The sequence below is a fragment of the Mycteria americana genome, chromosome 17 (genome assembly GCF_035582795.1).
Source record: "Mycteria americana isolate JAX WOST 10 ecotype Jacksonville Zoo and Gardens chromosome 17, USCA_MyAme_1.0, whole genome shotgun sequence".
Classification (NCBI taxonomy): Eukaryota; Metazoa; Chordata; class Aves; order Ciconiiformes; family Ciconiidae; genus Mycteria; species Mycteria americana.
The window spans coordinates 14,328,931-14,346,988 of NC_134381.1; the positions used below are offsets into that span (position 1 = coordinate 14,328,931).

The window sequence follows — 18,058 nt, forward strand, 5'->3', positions numbered from 1 at the left end:
TAGTAAGAGTAAAAATACTTTCTAACCTGCATGCAAGTACAGATGTTTGCTGCATACTGTCCTATGCGCTGTCCTGTATTGTTAAGAGTAGGTTCTCAGGGTATAATTCATTCCTCCACAAAATCAGACTAAATGTATCTGAGAAAAAACTGCTTTAACAGAATTAGTAAGCACTGTGCATATGAACCATGACATCAAATTGTTAATAATGACAATAGCATGGTAGTCATTTTCATACACAGAAGGCAACAAAAATGATTCTGAAATACCTTATCACTTGCAGATGGGATCCCCCCCCCCCCCATAAGATCATATTACTTTAGATTCCTATATATGCTTAGGACTTTTAATCCCTTAAAACTTGTGGTAGAAATTACAAATATATACACATATATGTATATACATACATATGTATATATATTAATGTATTGCAAATGCAGACTAAGCCAACAGCTCTGGGAAAGCTGTTCCATCTGCAAGCACAAGTTACACATCCACACCTTTAGGAAAACACACATGAGCTTGAATCCGTGGCTTGGTCAAATACACGTAGAACAGCAAAAAGTGTCAGGAGCAGCAACCTTGACCATATGTAATGGTTATGTAATAGTGTTATGCTTCATGTGGGTGCTACCTGTCCCCATCCCTATTAAGAACTGTTTAAATATTTATTCGGTTGACTGGCCTAGTACTAAAAAAAACCCCAAACCCATATATTTTAATTTTAATCTGCCAAGCAATTACAAATGCTTGCACGTGTATAGAAATAGTCATATGAAGGCAGATAGCAAACCTGCTATTCATTCTGGGTGCTACTTGCATGCTGTATGTTATGCATCGCAAAAACCAAGCAAGCAAAAAAAAAACCCCCAAACACCAAACAAAACCACCCCCAACCCCCAAGAAACCAAACCAAACCAAACAAAACCCACCACAGCCCCAAACCAGGAAAGAATTGTAATCGGAACAGGCCCTGCTTGTTCCTTGCAAACCAGGAAACTGAAGGTATCTATACATCCACTCAACCTAGAGTCCAGATCTCTCTGGACTCTCTATACCATGAATAGCACCTAGCCCTTTCAAATTGCATGTGGGCCTTTAGCTCTCCTTAGAAGGAAGCATTTTGTTTCTTTCATTTATGAAATTTACAGGTACTGCATTGCCACTAGAAGAAAGAGCTGGACAAAAATGATCATCAGTCTGCAACAGTTCCGAAAGCCCAAACTGTACAGACCTTGGAAAGGGCTCATCAAAACCTCAGCCTTAAGAGCTGCATGTTGTGTGTGTGTGTGTGTGTGTGTGTGTGAAAGAATTAGCTCGTGTGTCTTGGGGCTCTTGAGTCCTAGTCACACTTCACAGCTGTGGTGATGGTTTATATGCATGCTGTGATGCAAATGCAGGCCAAAGATGATGAGTAGGTCAAAATGTTGGACCCCATTTTGAACAGACTCAAAATGCAACAATGTGGCATGAACAACCTGACACTGATGCTGCTTTGAATGGAGGTGCATGGGTATGGGTACTGGACTAGATGATCTGCAGTGATCCCTTCCAATCTCAACTATTCTGTGATTCCATGCATCATTACCCATGCTGGTGAGGATGCACAAGTACATTCTAAATTAACTGTACAGTATAATGCTTGCACCAAAGTAAATGACAGTCCTGTAATTCAGTCAGACTAAGGCACAGCGCTGAAGTGATGACAAAACCATTACCCAGAAGGGGTTAAGAGCTCTGCCTCCTCCAACAAATCCAGCATGTTGGGATAGAAAACATTTCTTGCAGAAACTTATCTGTTATGAATCCAGAATGGGCCTTCAGTTGAGCTTAGCTTGATAGCAAGTGTTCAACTTGGTAACAACTCTTCCTTCATGGAAAGAATTTCTTCCATCACTGTAGCAAGTTTTTTCAGTATTCCTCTCTATTAGAACAACATCCATCTTACATAGCTGTAGATTCAAAGATTTATCTTTTCTCTCATCCATGAGATGGTTAGCCAACACCAAGAATGCAGGCTAAAGGCAGCTTTAACGTAAGATGTGAAAGTAGGAAGCATTGTGCTTAGGGTGGACATGGCTACAATGTGCGCCCAAGACTACTTTCTAAGTTTTAATGAATAGATGCATGCACATGCTGGAAAAGCAGAAGGGAAACAACATGGCTTTAAGGATGGAGTGAATGACAATATAGCTGTCCATCCCAGCAGCCTTCCACCAAGGCTTGTCATCTGACACTGGTCTGAAGTAGGAGAGGTTGCACAGATGTATAAAAACCTTGCCCTTTATAAATTATGCACAATAGCTTATATATAAATACCACCAGTTGGCTTTTGTTTTGATTTTAATTAGCAGTCTGAATGGTATGGATCTAAGACAATATTTTGAGAGAAACAATGGCTAGAAGCTAGTTCAAAGGATGCCAACTCATCACACTAAGAGGCATGTAACTCATGGCGGTCTGATGAGACTGTTAAGAGCCCACAGACACCACATCCTGGTACAGTGGATATTTGTCCAGTTGTGCCAGCAGTTTCACATTACTGTGTGATATTTTGTCTTTTGATACAATAAATGTGATAAAGACCTTCACAGAATTTGGTTCTTGTGGCTTGTGTCAAACAAAACTGCAAGATTATCACCATGTTCTCTGCCTTCTACCTATACTCTGGGCTGCTCTCGTACTTACTGTATGTAGTAAACTACATATACGTGACCCTAAAGCCTCAGCTACCATCTCAAGGTGTCATATAAACCAAACTAATGTTGCCTGATCCCTCCCAACTTCTTTTGCTAGGTCTAATATTATCCCTACAGCCCTGCAAGACACACTGATTAATTACAGAAGCAAAAACTCAAGAAGTGGCAGCCTTGTTAAGGCACTTACTTGCACACATTAGGAATGAAGACAGCTAATTTTTTTCCAGGGTTCAGACCCTTCCTGTCCTATATGAGTAATAGTCTGTTAGGTCCGGTAGTTCCCATTGTGACCTGCATTAACAGTTTGCACCTGACCCGTAAAGTCAAGCTATAGCATAAAATTCAGGTGGGAGGTGGGGTGGAGGCAGTTGCTGGGCTTCCCTCTTCAAACTATACCAACATCCCGTTCCAGATAAGCACCATGAAGCTAGTCTGATGTGGTTTTGTCTAGCTTAAGCAATCAAATGTAATTTGTACTCCTTACAGTCCTTTTGCTGTTTGTTAGTATTTGCTAAATGTCATCAATGCTGTGATTACAGGCAGACCTTCAAAGGTTCTCACGCACATTCTCTCTTTATGGCAATACTTTATAGCCACTGCTGTGGCTCTGGTTAAAGAAAGTAACTCTTGCTTTATGGCCCCTCTTTCTGTAATCATGTCTTGGTTATGATACAAATGCCACATCTATATGCACCCTGACTACCATCATAGCCAGTGGTCAAGCTTTCTGTCAAGCTTTCCTCATTCTTCTTGATCTCCCCTAGTGCTCCATCGCTAAGGCTTGTCTTTCAGGATCCCTAAATATGTGTTTGTTCAGGGTCTTCAAAACAAGTTTTAAAATCTCCATATATTGCTTCAACTGCTATCGATCTATGGTTTAGTCATGTTAAATCATGCTAGAATAGTGCAGGTGAACATCTGCAATATATTTAAAATCTGATATCCTAACAGTGCAAAGCAAAGTTTCCAGGTAAAATAGTATTTTAACTAAAGCCCCAGTTTTGCAACACACTGGTACAGTCTTCAAAACCACCCACATAACAGAAATGAAATAGTACATCAAGAAATCTGTTTATGGAAAAAGGTGGTGCTTTTGCTTTCTAAAAATACCTAAGTGCAAGCAGTGCTCCCTAAAGTGGATTCAGTAAGTCCACAGAAGTGTTTACAACTTCCAGGACAATAATCACCACATGATACTTGCAGATTGATTTTTTTAAACCTTAGCTGCCCAGATAAATAGGACAGGGTAAACTAACACAATCTCTGGAAATAACATTCTCAAAAAGAACTACAAGCTCTTGCGAAGACTTTGAGCTGGCACTTCCTTTTAGATGCTTATTAAGGTTCACCCCACACATCTGTAGGTGCAAAAATACTAAAATAATAGTAGCCACTGGTTAATACTGCTTCTGCTCCTAGATTAATTACTGCTGAAAATACTGCTTCTTTCCTTGATTGGCCACTCCAGTTGAGAGTAAGAAATGATCCTTTCAGATAAGGCCTTGCATATTTTCTTAGGTGGAGCAATTAAGCCATTATATACAATAAACTGGGCAAAAAATACTTTGCAAAAACAGTTTTACATTCAGACAGACCGAAGCAAAAGGCACACATCTCCAGATGGTCATGCTTGGACAGAAAGTGAAATCATGACACATGAATGGTATTACAAAATAAAATCAAGGATACAGAAGTATTTCTATATATAAACCAAGAAATACTTACTAATAAAGCTCAACTCTTAATATATAAAAGGCCTGGAAGCATCACGCTTTCATGAAAAAAAACCCAAACCAAACCAAAAAACACCCCAAAAAACCAACACCCTTTCAAAATACTGTTTAAAGTCTATTTTTGGCATAGGGGAAAGGGTTAAAAAATAATCAAGTTTAAACATGAAACCCTGTCCTTTAACATAACAGAAGATCTAAGATGACTATTTCATCATAGAAAACTAGCTTCTTAGCAGTGAAATTTCAGTCTGGATCCAGTTAGAAAAATATGATTATCTGGAATAATGACTTATACTGTTGGTGCAAGAGCAGACAACAGCTAATGCTGATGCCTGCAAAGGAGTCTTTGTGTAGCCAGAAAGAAAATCGGGGGTTGGCTCTTCTGCCTGTAATGGGAAAGACTGTAGGTGCACTACAATAACAGTTTTCCAGTAGATGGAGAAATACAGTTGGTTTGGGGTTTTTTTGTTTGTTTGTTTGTTTGGTTGTTTTTTTTAACTTCAAATTCTTAGGGAATATTTTGAAAGTTTGTGTTTTCTATAAAAAGTCTCTCTGCTCAAGGATTCTTAATGCCAAAACAGTTCTCAAGTTTCTCTAAAAAATGTGCATGGACAGGCCAGAGCAAAGCAAGCGGCATCTTCATATCTTAATTGATCTTTATAGCACATCCTTGATTCTTCAGTGAGCATACCACAGCTGCATCATTTCAATGACAGACTGCACTGTTTGGAAAGACCTTGCCAAAAAAGGCTTGCAAGCCTTTTGTTGTTGTTGTTTTGTTCGGTTTTTTTAAAGACTGAAAAACCAAAAGGAGTGATTTATGTTATAAAATTCTCTTCCCACATGACATACGCTGTTGTAAAACAACTCCTGATAGGAATGACAGTGATTAACTTAGCTGAACGTCATTCAGGTACTTCAAATTATAAGAAGCTCAGAACAAGTAATACTTTTTATTTACGTCAGTTTCAGTCTGAGTCTCTCATTGATTACCTACTGTTAGAATGCCACAAAAAGTAATGGTTCATTAACTGAGAAAAGAAAACATACCTATGTCAAAGATATAAGTGTCACCAAATCAGGCTGAGCTAGCCAGAATAACATGGGTTCTATAAAGATTAATCACCAATACTTCCAGCCACATTTTACCACTAGAAGCAGTGTTTGTGACATTCCCATAGAGCTCACAGATTTGTAAGAAAATGTGAAGTAAGGAAGAAAGGTTTTAAGACTGTCTTCACTTCAAGTCAATGATGTCCTCATCATATAAAGAAATCAGCTGAAATGGATAGCTAGATGGTGAGCTCTCCTCCCTGTTTGCTAAAGTATCGGGATCTGAACTAGTGGAAAGATGACGTCCTTCAGAATAGCTTTCAAAAGAGCTTGAGATTATCCTGCAAAGAGGAAGACAAAAGTTACTAAAAAAAATACACAGATCAGGGCAAGTAGGATCAATGGCTATTTCTAGATTCAATCAAGTTATCCTAAAGACAGAGACAGACCATTAAAACTGAGTTTCTCTCTGAAAATCAAAAGGCATGTTTTACTCTACTGAAAATCAAAAGGCATGTTAATGAAGCCCCCCGCCCAAATAATTTCCAAATAGTGAAATAAATCAAATATGGTTTTACATTGCAGCAGATTTTTTTGTTTGTTTTGTTAACGTCGGTCTACCCTATCTTGGCTGAATTCTGCCACTACTCTACACAAACGTAGGTTATGAAAACAGTGAAAACAAGAGAATGGCAGTGGGGTCAGGTAAGCAGAGCCAAACAGACAAATACTATGGCGTTTCTTCACAAAATTTATTCTGGAAATAGCAACACGAGAGCATACGAAGAAAACGGCAAGTGAGCCTGCACAGTGCAGATCTAGTAGTCCAAATCCTAATGACAGGCTCAACTGCAGCAGGTCCTCACAAAATCCCATTTAGTGTTGCTTTGCTCATTAACATGTCTTTAGCAAAAAGTATAATCGTTTCAGTACTTATAGTATTCAGATACTCTAACAAACACATTAGCATGAAATTCACATTGCTATACAAAGGTCTCAGTCAGTCCCTTGCCAACGGACATAAGCATGAACAGGTTGAAAACCAATCAATTCTGAAAACATTTACAGTCTAACTTAGGTTCTTTTCTAAAGCCAGTATATTTACCTGTCACTACTAGTTGATCTTACTGCTCCCTGTTTGGGGTCTGACTGTCTTCGAGGAACTTTTTTTTGCTTCTGTGCACTTTCTGTCTTGGGTATAGGCTCATCCAAGAGGCCTCAATAAAGGAATAAAAGACTTAATACTCTCAACAGAAAATAAAGCATTCATGAAAACATTAAGGTATCTGTCACTGGTCTCCATTATTATCTAAACAGTTTCTACCTGGCTTAGAATATGGTCACCTTAAATGTGATCAGATGCTGGCTAGACTATTTGCAAACAATGTTTTCTCAGTTTCATTTGTTTGTATATACTACTTATTTATGAATACTGGTTGCATGTTACAAACCTGACCACAATGGTCCAAAGATTAGAAATCATATACTTGGCAATTGATATGTACACTGAAGAATGAGGAGAGTTTACCCAGCAATTCTTTACGTGTTCTGCTTGCAATTTCTTTAATTTCCATACGAGATAAGGATAGTGAGTGAGTAACTGGAAGAGAGGCAATCCCACTGGATGTTGTAGTAGTGATGACCTTGGGAGCCAAAGGTGACTTCAGAGGTCGTTCAATGCTTCGCCCAACCAGATTACTGAGAGGAATTTTGTACAGGTTTTTGCATGGAACTTCACCTGAAACACAGAAGGAAAAAAGAATGTGACACTTTCACAATAGAATCAGTTCTTAATACTTCCAAATGAAAAGTTATACTGAAAATGTATACTCGTTGTGCTGGGTGCTTTTTAACCCAAATAACAAAGATCTTTCTTGCCCCACAGATCTTTCAATATAAACAGGCTAGGAGAAGGAATAAATACAACCACATTGTGCAGACTTGCAATTTGACTTAGAGAGAAAAAGAAGATTGACTCTTGGCGATGTGATGAATCAGCAGTGGAACCAGGAAGTAACTTTACATGTCCTGAGGCTGGTATTCTGACTATTACACCATGACTATACACTCTGTGCAATATTCCCCATGTATTTTATTATGTTGCAAGTATAGTGGAGCCTGGATCCCAAGTGATTTAAATTATGACTCCTCTTCTTAGGTGACATAAAATACCACATTTTCCTAACTCCTAGGAGAAAAAAACAAAAACAAAACCAAACTTACCATCAAATAGCACTGCCTTTTAAAAACTGAAATTGTGATTCCTTTCTCCTTTTCCCTTCTGCCAACAGTGGAGCAGCAGATTTAAGTGAGGAAGATGTACATACATCTTGCATTATCTAGTTGATGTTCCCTTGTTTCTCCATTATTGTCCCCCTATAGACTGATTGTTAACAGATCACGTTACACTAAATTGACTGTGCAAACTCTTTCGAGGCTAGAACTTCTTCTTACTTCTGCTTCGCAAAAGAGCTTTAACCATTCAGTGGTAGCTTAGCTTTTCTTAAATGAAAGGAATGGCGTATGTGAAATCTCAAGTTTTCCCATCATTTTATACCTCTTTTTGCATTATTAGTCTTGGCCATATTGCCCAAGAGTCATCAAGCTACTGAAGCTTAATTCCTCCCCTCCTAGAGAAATTATTTCTTCAAAACAGTGCTACCATGCATTCAGAAGAACTACTATGGGGCAAAAGCTCAGCCAGTTGCTTCATATCTGTGGATAATTAGAAAATCTCTATCTTCCAGACTCTCAGCTAGGAACTCAAAATCTTTACCTGATCAATTTCATCTTACTAAAGATCCGCTGCACTGGGATGTGATAGCTGTTGGAATGATCAGAGATCGTTATTCAAGCTGCCTGGAAAGCATGTTACCTTCTAGAGAAGAAAGAGGACATTCTGGCATTTCATAAGCTGTCGGTGTTTGAGGAGAACTCCTTGAACTCATTTCCTTAGAGCTGCTGTCAGATGATCCACTTACTGCAGCAGTAGCTTTAAAATAAATATCTGACTGAAATGACAAATAACTCATCATTAGTACAGTGAGACTTTCTTAACCATCTTCTGAATAAGAGCTCAAATGTTTGTCCACTATGTTCTATTACCACTATTGCTGTATAGCTGCTAGGGTTGGTCATGGAAAGGTTATCCCACTGTAAGTGGAGGAAACATTTGTGATGCTGAAGATAGCATTTTCCCCATAAACAGTCAAGTATCTCAGATCTGCATTACTGTGAGCAATAAAGGACAGTGTGAGATCAATTCCGATTCTCTTTGTACCTGATATAAACTAAAAGCACACAGGTGAACAGTTACCACAGATCAAGTAGCACATGTTTCAGTATTGGCTGGTTTGGTTTTTGGCTGCAGCAACTTTTTATGTGAATTAGATTCCAACATATCACAGACATAGTCAAACATGATTTTCCTGTGTCTTACCCTTGATGCTACAAGTTGAAGCTCAGGCACCACTGCTGTGTGAACTAAGTTTCCATTCACCACTAATCGGATCTCAATGGAATCAGTAGTGAAGGCAAGGATATAAGGGAAAGCACAGACTGCAATGAAACAAAAATTATTTGGCAAGGAAAAATGGTTAATGTAAATGTTTCTGGGATGCTCCATGAAAACTGTTCTTGAGTATCTGACCTCTTCTGGAATCTCCCTTTCCTATGAAAAGGCTTGGCTAACATACTGATGGACATTGAGCTACATCAAGCCTGAAGAAAACTTCACTCTCCATGCCTGGCAGAATGTAGACTGAATGGAAAATGAAAAACAGAAAAAAGAGAAAGGAAAAAAAGTTCAGCAAAGGAAGAACTTGGCACCAAGGCTCCAGTTTTTAAAATTATCATATGCAGAAACTTAGCTAAAGTGGCATCATGAATGTAACATGCTATTCCTACCACGTGTACTGTAATTCCACTAACAGCCAAGTGCAAGTCTAAATGGTAATGAAAAAACAGCCATCTAGTAAAAAGAGATATTTTCTTACCAACAGCATAAGGAACTTGATTCCAGCTGAAGTGGAAGTCATAAGCTGATGGCTGGATCAGTGGAGAACCTCCATTGAAAGGATATACTTTTCTGTATTGGCAAACATCTGTAACAAAAAAAGAAAAAAGAAGCATCCATCACCTTACACTGCAAGTGACAAATACCAACTTTATAGGCAGATTTTGCAGAAGTGTGGGTATTATATAAATAATCAAACATTTATGCAGAAGTCTCTCTATATCTAAACAGACAAGGGAGGTGTGCTTCTGTGAACCCAGCATTTGAAAGATCAAACCAAAAGACCTACATTTTAATAAGCTGTCATATTTCACAAAGTAAGTATTACTCTGTTTCAACAGTTATCAGTTCCTTACCTTGTCTGTGGATAGAGGAATAGGCAAGAAAAATTCAGAAAGCAGTGTCAGCAGAACTGTATCTCTCTGCCCTTCAGGCAGCCATACGCTAGCACAGTTTACCTTCTTTGAAGACTGTTATTATACACATAGGATATTACAGACACCAAAGTTTCATTAATCATATGACTTGTGAACCTACTTCTTAGCTGCTGTAAGTCCACTGATTCTGAAATTAAGTCTTTCTACAAGTCGGACACGAATGCTGGCTTATACAGCTTCTTACTGGCAATGCAATTACTGGCAAATTTTTAATTTGATAGATCAAGATAATGAAGAACTTAAACTTCCACTACCAACAGATGCACTAGTGCTGATCAAACATCTATTAAAGTTCAGGACTTGAGAAGTCATATCAGCAAACAATAAGAAATCTTAAAAACAAGATGCAATTGCAATAATCTTTTTTTCTTGACAAGCTCATATGAGTGTACTGAGACCTGCAGGTAAACATCTGTGACCCTCTCAAATACGTGCTGCTTCCAGCTCTTTTCTATTTTTTAGGCAAAATTCTATTCTTTTCCTGTAATTGATGTCCTTAGACTGAATCAAAGCTTATATCCAGAAATGTATTAGAGGTCTTTTTCTAAATACAAACTTAAGACACTGCCAAATCCTGTGTTTTCATATTTGTTCTATGACGATACTTTCAAAATTATAAAACTCTCTACAGAACAAATGTAGGTTTCCCTGTGACACTGTCCTAGAAATAGGAATTCAAGTTGCTGCAAGCCTGCACAGCACCTTTATTGTAACTTCAAGATCAGCTAAGTTTGTTAGCTTTGGCTAAGCGATGGATCAACTAGAGGGGAACTGATTCTGTGCAGAAATATAGGTGGGAATTCACTATGCTCTGTCAGATAGCTTTTTAGTTCTGAAGCAGTGCTAAGTGAACCAGAACCAGGTAGGATCTGGCAAGCTACCAGAACCAATAAGGCCTCACAGAGCATAGAAAGATATAGTTTAGAGACACTTAAAACTCGCTCCATGGTACCAATCTGATAGCCAGTGCTGGAACATAGGTGTATCTATCCTGTCACCACCAATGTTCCCTTTGGAGAGGCAAATAGGACACGCCTTCTGCAACACAGAAAGCCATGCCTTGTCCTTCAGCGTTGCCTCATAAAGGCTGCTTCATGCTAAGAGCTTCTATTTTCATGAGGATCAGAAGAAAAAGTACCTGTGTACTGCAGAGAAGAGGATATGCATGTTATATCCAAGGCCTTTTTATAAAAGGAGATTGAGAGAATTACAATGAAATAATGCAACTGTGCCAAGAAGTAGGCGGGAAAAAAAGCACAAAGACAGAATGGGGCAGCACAAGAGGAAAAAGGGGTGGAATGCTAAATTGTACATGTCTTGAAAACATCTAGTAAGCATGTAACTACCTAAAGAATGAGCTAGATCTGAAGAAATAAGACTTTTGTGAGTAAGGTGGTAACATCTATAAATATATAGATACACATCTATATGACTGAAATGAAAACCTAACAGCTAGTATGTCCAAATTCAACACACCCTGCAATAAAATCATACTTCAATTTCTAGTCTAATATGCATTTAAATTCAAAAGAACCTATATTGAAAAACTTTCCATGAAACACTGAAATTTATTTTAGAATACAGATCTAGACTCCAATGAAAAAAGAATTACATATGCAGATTGAATATTACCATTTTCAGTCTTCCCTAAATACTTACAGTTATAACACAACAGTAGACCAGCTTCACCATCTTCATATACATCAATAGCTGCCACAAAATTAACCTGCAATGATAAGGGTAATGAACAGGCAGAGGATACTGAGGTATTACAGCCAGGTTTTGACTAACAAATAATACAATCAGTTGGGAGAGTGCACAACTACAGATAAAAGAAAAAAAAGGAAAAAAAAGTCATTTTTCAAATGCAGCCTCTTTTGTGATTAATTTTCAGGATGCTCTCAGGATGGAAAACAATTTCTTTTGTATTCATTTCTGTACTGAATATTCAACACCACACCCACAGTATAAAGCAATAAGAACTTATTAATATAACTTATTTGGCAATACAAATTTTGGGAAATGGGGTGATTTCAGGACAGCTGTGAATCAACATGATATGCTAAAAATAACAATTCTTTTCAAAAAGTGAAATCCAAAAAGCTCCATTGCACATCATGACTAGCAGAACGATCAGACACACCAATTACTGGTTCAAAACCACTAACACTTACAGAGGTCGATAGGGATGTACTTAAGGATTACTGAATAGGCTGAATTTAGAAACTGAGAACCAATGCTGGATAAACCACAGTATTTTTTACACAGCTGTGCTGGTTTTGGCTGGGATAGAGTTCATTTTCTTTATAGTAGCTAGTATGGAGCTATGTTTTGGATTTGTGCTGAAAACAGTGTTTATAACACACTGATGTTTTAGTTGTTGCTGCACTAGTCAAGGACATTTCAGCTTCCCATGCTCTGCCAGGTGCACAAGAAGCTGGGAGGGGGCACAGCCAGGATAGCTCATCCAAACTGGCCAAAGGGCTATTCCATACCATATGATGTCATGCTCAGTATATAAAGCTGGGGAAGAAGAAGGAAGGGGGGAACGTTTGGAGTGATGGTGTTTGTCTTCCCAAGTAACCGTTACGTGTGATGGAGCCCTGCTTTCCCGGAGATCTCAACCCACGAGTTTTCTCACTTTTACTCTTCTGATTCTCTCCCTCATCCCACCGGGGGGAGTGAGTGAGCGGCTGTGTGGTGCTCAGTTGCTGGCTGGGGTTAAACCACGACAATAGCATAGGCTACATACTTCTCATATTTTGACTCTTTATTTGTCTTTTACAGTTAGATTAAAAAACCCAAAACAGCCATAAAAAGTAGGGTATCTGTTCAAGAAATGAGACCTTATTAGTGAAATACGTAAGATAACATTAGACAAATGCTTCCCAGACCACAACGTTTACTACTGGGGCAGGGAGAGGGTTTGGAGACCAGTTCCATGAACAGCAGTTCTTTGACTTCCCTTTGTACAGTAAGCTAGATGTTCACCTCTGGATTTAAGATTACTATATAGGTCAAGAACTGTTAAAGAGACCTGGAAGTTTATCTATCTATACCAAACTCATTTTGACCCATCCTTTGTAGTGACTGAAAGCCATTTCTGCTCTGTTACCCGTGGACATAATTTGGTGTTCCATTTCAACATCACAAAAATCACTGGCTCAGCTCGTATTAATTGCCTGCTTTGCTTGTGTTCTCAAAGGAAATAAGGATTCCTGGGGAGAAGAGGAACGGGGGGTGGTGGTGGTGGTAGTGTACTTCTCCATCCCCATTCTTTACTTGTAGTTCCTCCTCATCCAGATTAAGATAGATTTCCAGTGTTGTGGAGAAGCTTACACTGTACGCCCATGCTACGAGTACCAAACCTCTTCATCATCAGATCTGAATAAAAATACAGATGATTTAAAAACAAAATAACCTATCAACAAGAACCATCAAATGAAAAGAGTGGTCCCTTATCTCATTATGAGGAAAAGAATTAAAAACAAAAAAAGATTAACTGTGCAAAATCTTCCATTTTTTTTGTCTAAAGCTATACATCCACATCCATATTTGGAAACAATTAAAGTTATCTGATTATCAGAGATGCTGAAGATCATTATCTTCCCCAGCAGCAGGAAATACTGGAGCTCTTTTCTGAAAATCAGGACATTTGCTTAAATCCCAACCCTATGTCCTAGTTAGAAAGATTCAGTTAATTTACTAGCTGACTAGGCAGCAGTTTCTTTATTAGAACTAAAAGCTACGTGTAAAAATTTTAGCCTTAGCACATGCAAATAGGCAAATATGAATGAGATACTGGTGGCCAACAACTGAAGTTATTTTGCTGCAATTTCTTAACCAATAAAACACTGAGACCACAAAGAAAAAGCAAAAAGCAAACTATTAACTAACAATGGAGAAAAATGAATTCATGCTGACAGTGATATTCCAGAGCCTGAAACACAGGCTCTTTCCTAACACGTCATACCTTATAACTACCCTCTTGGGAGTGATTATTATCACGTATCCCAAAAGGAACAAGTATCTGAGAGTGCCCTAAAGCAGAGGCTACAGAATTGAAAAGTAAGAGACATGAGGTTCTCCATAAGTTATGCTCTCAGGAGGTCAGCAAAGGATGCACTGAGTCTGCAAGAAATTATGTTCAGTGTGGTTCTGCAGGAAAATAGTTTCAATGATGAAAACTTACTTTGTTTGTTTCGACATGATGCAATCTATAGGACTCCCCAGTACTCTCATTAACTAAATCAAACTGATGCCGATACGCTACACAGATCATATTGTCGCTGTCTCCAGTAGGTCCATCCACCAGCGTCATAACCACTGGAGGGTCAGAAAGGCATATTTCCTGTAATGAAAATAATAGAATTATTCTCTTTTTCACGCTCCTACTGTGGGTGCTACAGGTACTCCATGAATTTAAAGGGATGTGCTCTAAGCACAGAAATATGATAAAGAACAAGCAGAAACTTAATTTAAAAACTCTGAAAGATTTCTTTGGCATATATATGATGGAACTCCATCATATGGCTTCTCACTTTTATTTGAAGGTTCAGGAAGATAAAAATGCATGCTCTTTGTCTTCCCCCCCACTAGCTGAGTGCTGCCCAGTCTGTTAAGGTAATGAGTGATTAGACTACACATACCCGGATGTACTGGAACTCCTCTACTGGAGATTCAGACGACGATAGCACAGAGCTGCTGGTTAAACTGTTGCGTGGATTATATTTCTTTGTGACGAGAAGTAGTTTGTTCCGAATAGCCACAACAATCCTCAGTTCACTGCCATGGTGAGTATTAATGGCATACAAGTGGCAGCCTGAGGAAATAATGCTCTAGATTGTAAATATTTGGGGTACGGTCTCCTTTTTTGGTTCTGTATTTGTATGATGATTAGTACAATGGGGCTCTGATGCATGACTTAGCAACACAGAATTATAAACCTCCCAATAGGATAACATTAACTTCTAGAAAAAGACAAAAGGCTATGATGCTTTTAAAATCTATTTTTCCCCTTACTCCTTTTGGAAGTAAAGGCTAAATACATGGATTTTCACTATTCTGCAGTTTCCAGCTTTCCAAAGCAGCTAGCTTCTGAAGACCAGAAAATGTTCACGTCTACTAAAATAATCGGCAACACCCAAACTAATCTAAGCACTACCATTTAACGGAGATTTCTTAGTGTTCCTCCACCTTAAAATGCCCTTTATTTCAGTCTCACATTCTTGCATAATTCTTCTCATACCGCTTAATCTTGAAAGCAACATATCTATTTTTCTCTAGAGCTTTTAATCAGCAGTGATTGCCAAATAACACTGTATTTTTACAAAGTTCTAAAATGTCATGCTGGACTATACCAGACTTATTTTCACATATAAGCTTAACAAAGTTTGAATTGACTGTCCAGAGAAAAAACTAAAGGTGAACACCTACAACTGCCTCAGGGGAGCTAATAAGCCCCTAGCAACTACAGGCATCGTACCACAGTGGATGTTTTTAATATAGGATAATAAAATCACCTTTTGTTCTCTCCAGTTTATTTTCTCTGCAGTCGTATTTGCTTCTTATCATTTGCTTTGTTTCTATATCTTTTTGGACTGCACTGAGTCTGAAGACAAGGAGACGAGAGTCTTTCCCTGAAGGATGAAGAGAGCCAGGAAACAAGAAGTTACAAAAAGATGGTGGTAGTTTGAAATTAATACTTCCAAAGAGAAGCAGCACCTAACAAACAGAGCAAAGACAAACAAAGCATATTGCTTTGGGGATGAGCCGCAACATCATACAAGACTGCTGATGAATTCTCTAGGCTTTACAGTTCTAGTAACCAACCCCTTCAGTTCAGTAGCTGAGTTTTGCATCAGGTGGTGCTGCAGCAAAGAATTATATAAGAGCTTCAAAACAGTGAAACGTATGCTATTTCGCAAATACACAAAATTTATCAAGATAGTGAAAATAATACATATGAACTACAGGGCAAGAGTAAAAGGGTTAACTTTAAAAGTTGGAACCATCCAGCTGGGCAGCTGACAACTGGATCCTTAACAGAGTTTGAAACCCTTCAGGATGCAGACTGGTTTTGCTTATCAGTCCTTCAAAGGTAGGCAAGTTAGGTTCAAGGCATATTCCAACTGCAAAAATAATACAATATCTACTTCCATGGCTAAATCTGTTTCCCACGAAGATAGATATGAGTGAAATCTCAACCCCTAAATTTAAAACAAATAAATAAATGATGCACTACTACTTGCAATTGGGAAATAAGCAACTTAAGAGCAGCTTCTTATCTAAGAAACTAAGTTTCTTAAAATGCAAGCAAGGCAAGATTTTCTGACAAAGGTGGACTCTTTTACTAGACTAGCTGGTATGGCTAGAAAAATTAAGCATGCTTTCTTAATATATATTTGGTGTGGATCCCACCGTAAAGGCAAAAGCAAAATCAAGGGTGCTGCCTTAAATTCTGAGAGAACAGCAACATGAATCAGGACATCTGGCCCCTGCATGACCTTCTTTTCCCACAGCAAGTGTAAGAGAAGAGAAGATGCAATGCTTCCTTAAGTCTGCCACAACTTGAAGCACTGAGTAATCTGACTCAGAGAGCAAATTCTTACTGTCAACACTGACAAAAGGAAAATAAAATATATGCAATCCCTCTCTTTTCAAGAAGGTCTGCACACAAGAATCTCTGCTTCTATGAACTTCTTCATGGAAGAAGAACGGCAAGCAACTTTGTGCTGGTTTTGGCTAGGATAGAGTTCATTTTCTTCATAGAAGCTAGTATGAGGCTATGTTTTAGATTTGTCCTGAAAACAGTGTTGATAACACAGGGATGTTTTTGTTCCTGCTGAGCAGTGCTTACACAGCATCAAGGCCTTTTCTGCTCCTCACCCCACCCCACCAGCAAGTAGGCTGGGGATGCACAAGGGGTTGGGACAGAATCACAGAATCGTATAGGTTGGAAAAGACCTTTAAGATCATCGAGTCCAACCGTAAACCTAACACTACGAAGACCACCACTATACCATGTCCCTACGCACCTCAGCCAAACGTCCTTTAAATACTTCCAGGGATGGCAACTCAACCCCTTTCCTGGGCAGCCTGTTCCAATGCTTGACAACCCTTGCAGTGAAGTCAAATTTCCTAATATCCAGTCTAAACCTCCCCTGGCACAACTTGAGGCCGTTTCCTCTCATCCTATCACTTGTTACCTGGGAGAAGAGACCGACCCCCACCTCTCTACAACCTCCTTTCAGGCAGTTGTAGAGAGTGATGAGGTCGTCCCCTCAGCCTCCTTTTCTCCAGGCTAAACAACCCCAGGTCCCTCAGCCGCTCCCCATCAGACTTGTGCTCCAGACCCTTCCCCAGCTTCATTGCCCTTCTCTGGACACGCTCCAGCCTCTCAATGTCTCTCTTGTAGTGAGGGGCCCAAAACTGAACACAGCATTCGAGGTGCGGCCTCACCAGTGCCGAGTACAGGGGCACGATCACTGCCCTAGTCCTTGCTGGCCACACTATTTCTGATACAAGCCAGGATGCCATTGGCTTTCTTGGCCACCTGGGCACACTGCTGGCTCATATTCAGGCGGCTGTCGACCAACACCCCCAGGTCCTTTTCTGCCAGGCAGCTTTCCAGCCACTCTTCCCCAAGCCTGTAGCGTTGCATGGGGTTGTTGTGGCCCAAGTGCAGGACCCAGCACTGAGCCTTGTTGAACCTCATACAATTGGTCCCCAGCCCATCGATCCAGTCTGTCCAGGTCCCTCTGCAGAGCCTTCCTACCCTCAAGCAGATCAACACTCCCACACAACTTGGTGTCATCTGCAAACTTACCGAGGGTGCACTCGTTCCCTTTGTCCAGATCATTGATAGAAGATATTAAACAGAACTGGCCCCAACACAGAGCCCTGGGGAACACTGCTTGTGACCGGCTGCCAAACACCGCTTGTGACTGGATGGGACACAGCTGGGACAGCTGACCCCAGCTGACCAAAGGGCTATTCCATACCATATGGCGTCATGCTCAGCATATAAAGCTGGGAGAAGAAGGAGGAAGCGGGGGATGTTTGGAGTGATGGCATTTGTCTTCCCAAGTCACTGTTACGCTTGATGGAGCCCTGCTTTCC

General features: G+C 39.5%; 1 protein-coding gene across 19 annotated transcripts in view; it reads right to left on the bottom strand.

Moving 5' to 3' along the window:
- Positions 1-1,055: 1,055 nt before the first annotated feature.
- GARNL3 (GTPase activating Rap/RanGAP domain like 3) overlaps positions 1,056-18,058 on the bottom strand; it is a 61,637-nt gene continuing 44,634 nt past the window's right edge. For 17 of the 19 annotated variants that reach the window (XM_075519638.1, XM_075519636.1, XM_075519637.1 and 14 more), the window contains 10 exons: positions 15,460-15,576; positions 14,587-14,759; positions 14,130-14,288; positions 11,597-11,663; positions 9,481-9,588; positions 8,925-9,043; positions 8,361-8,496; positions 7,014-7,223; positions 6,591-6,702; positions 1,056-5,826 (listed from right to left, as the gene is read on the bottom strand). In XM_075519638.1, coding sequence (XP_075375753.1) covers positions 5,670-5,826; positions 6,591-6,702; positions 7,014-7,223; positions 8,361-8,496; positions 8,925-9,043; positions 9,481-9,588; positions 11,597-11,663; positions 14,130-14,288; positions 14,587-14,759; positions 15,460-15,576 — 1,358 coding nt within the window. In that variant the 3' untranslated portion in view covers positions 1,056-5,669. The other 2 variants (XM_075519640.1, XM_075519647.1) reach the window with 2 other exon arrangements.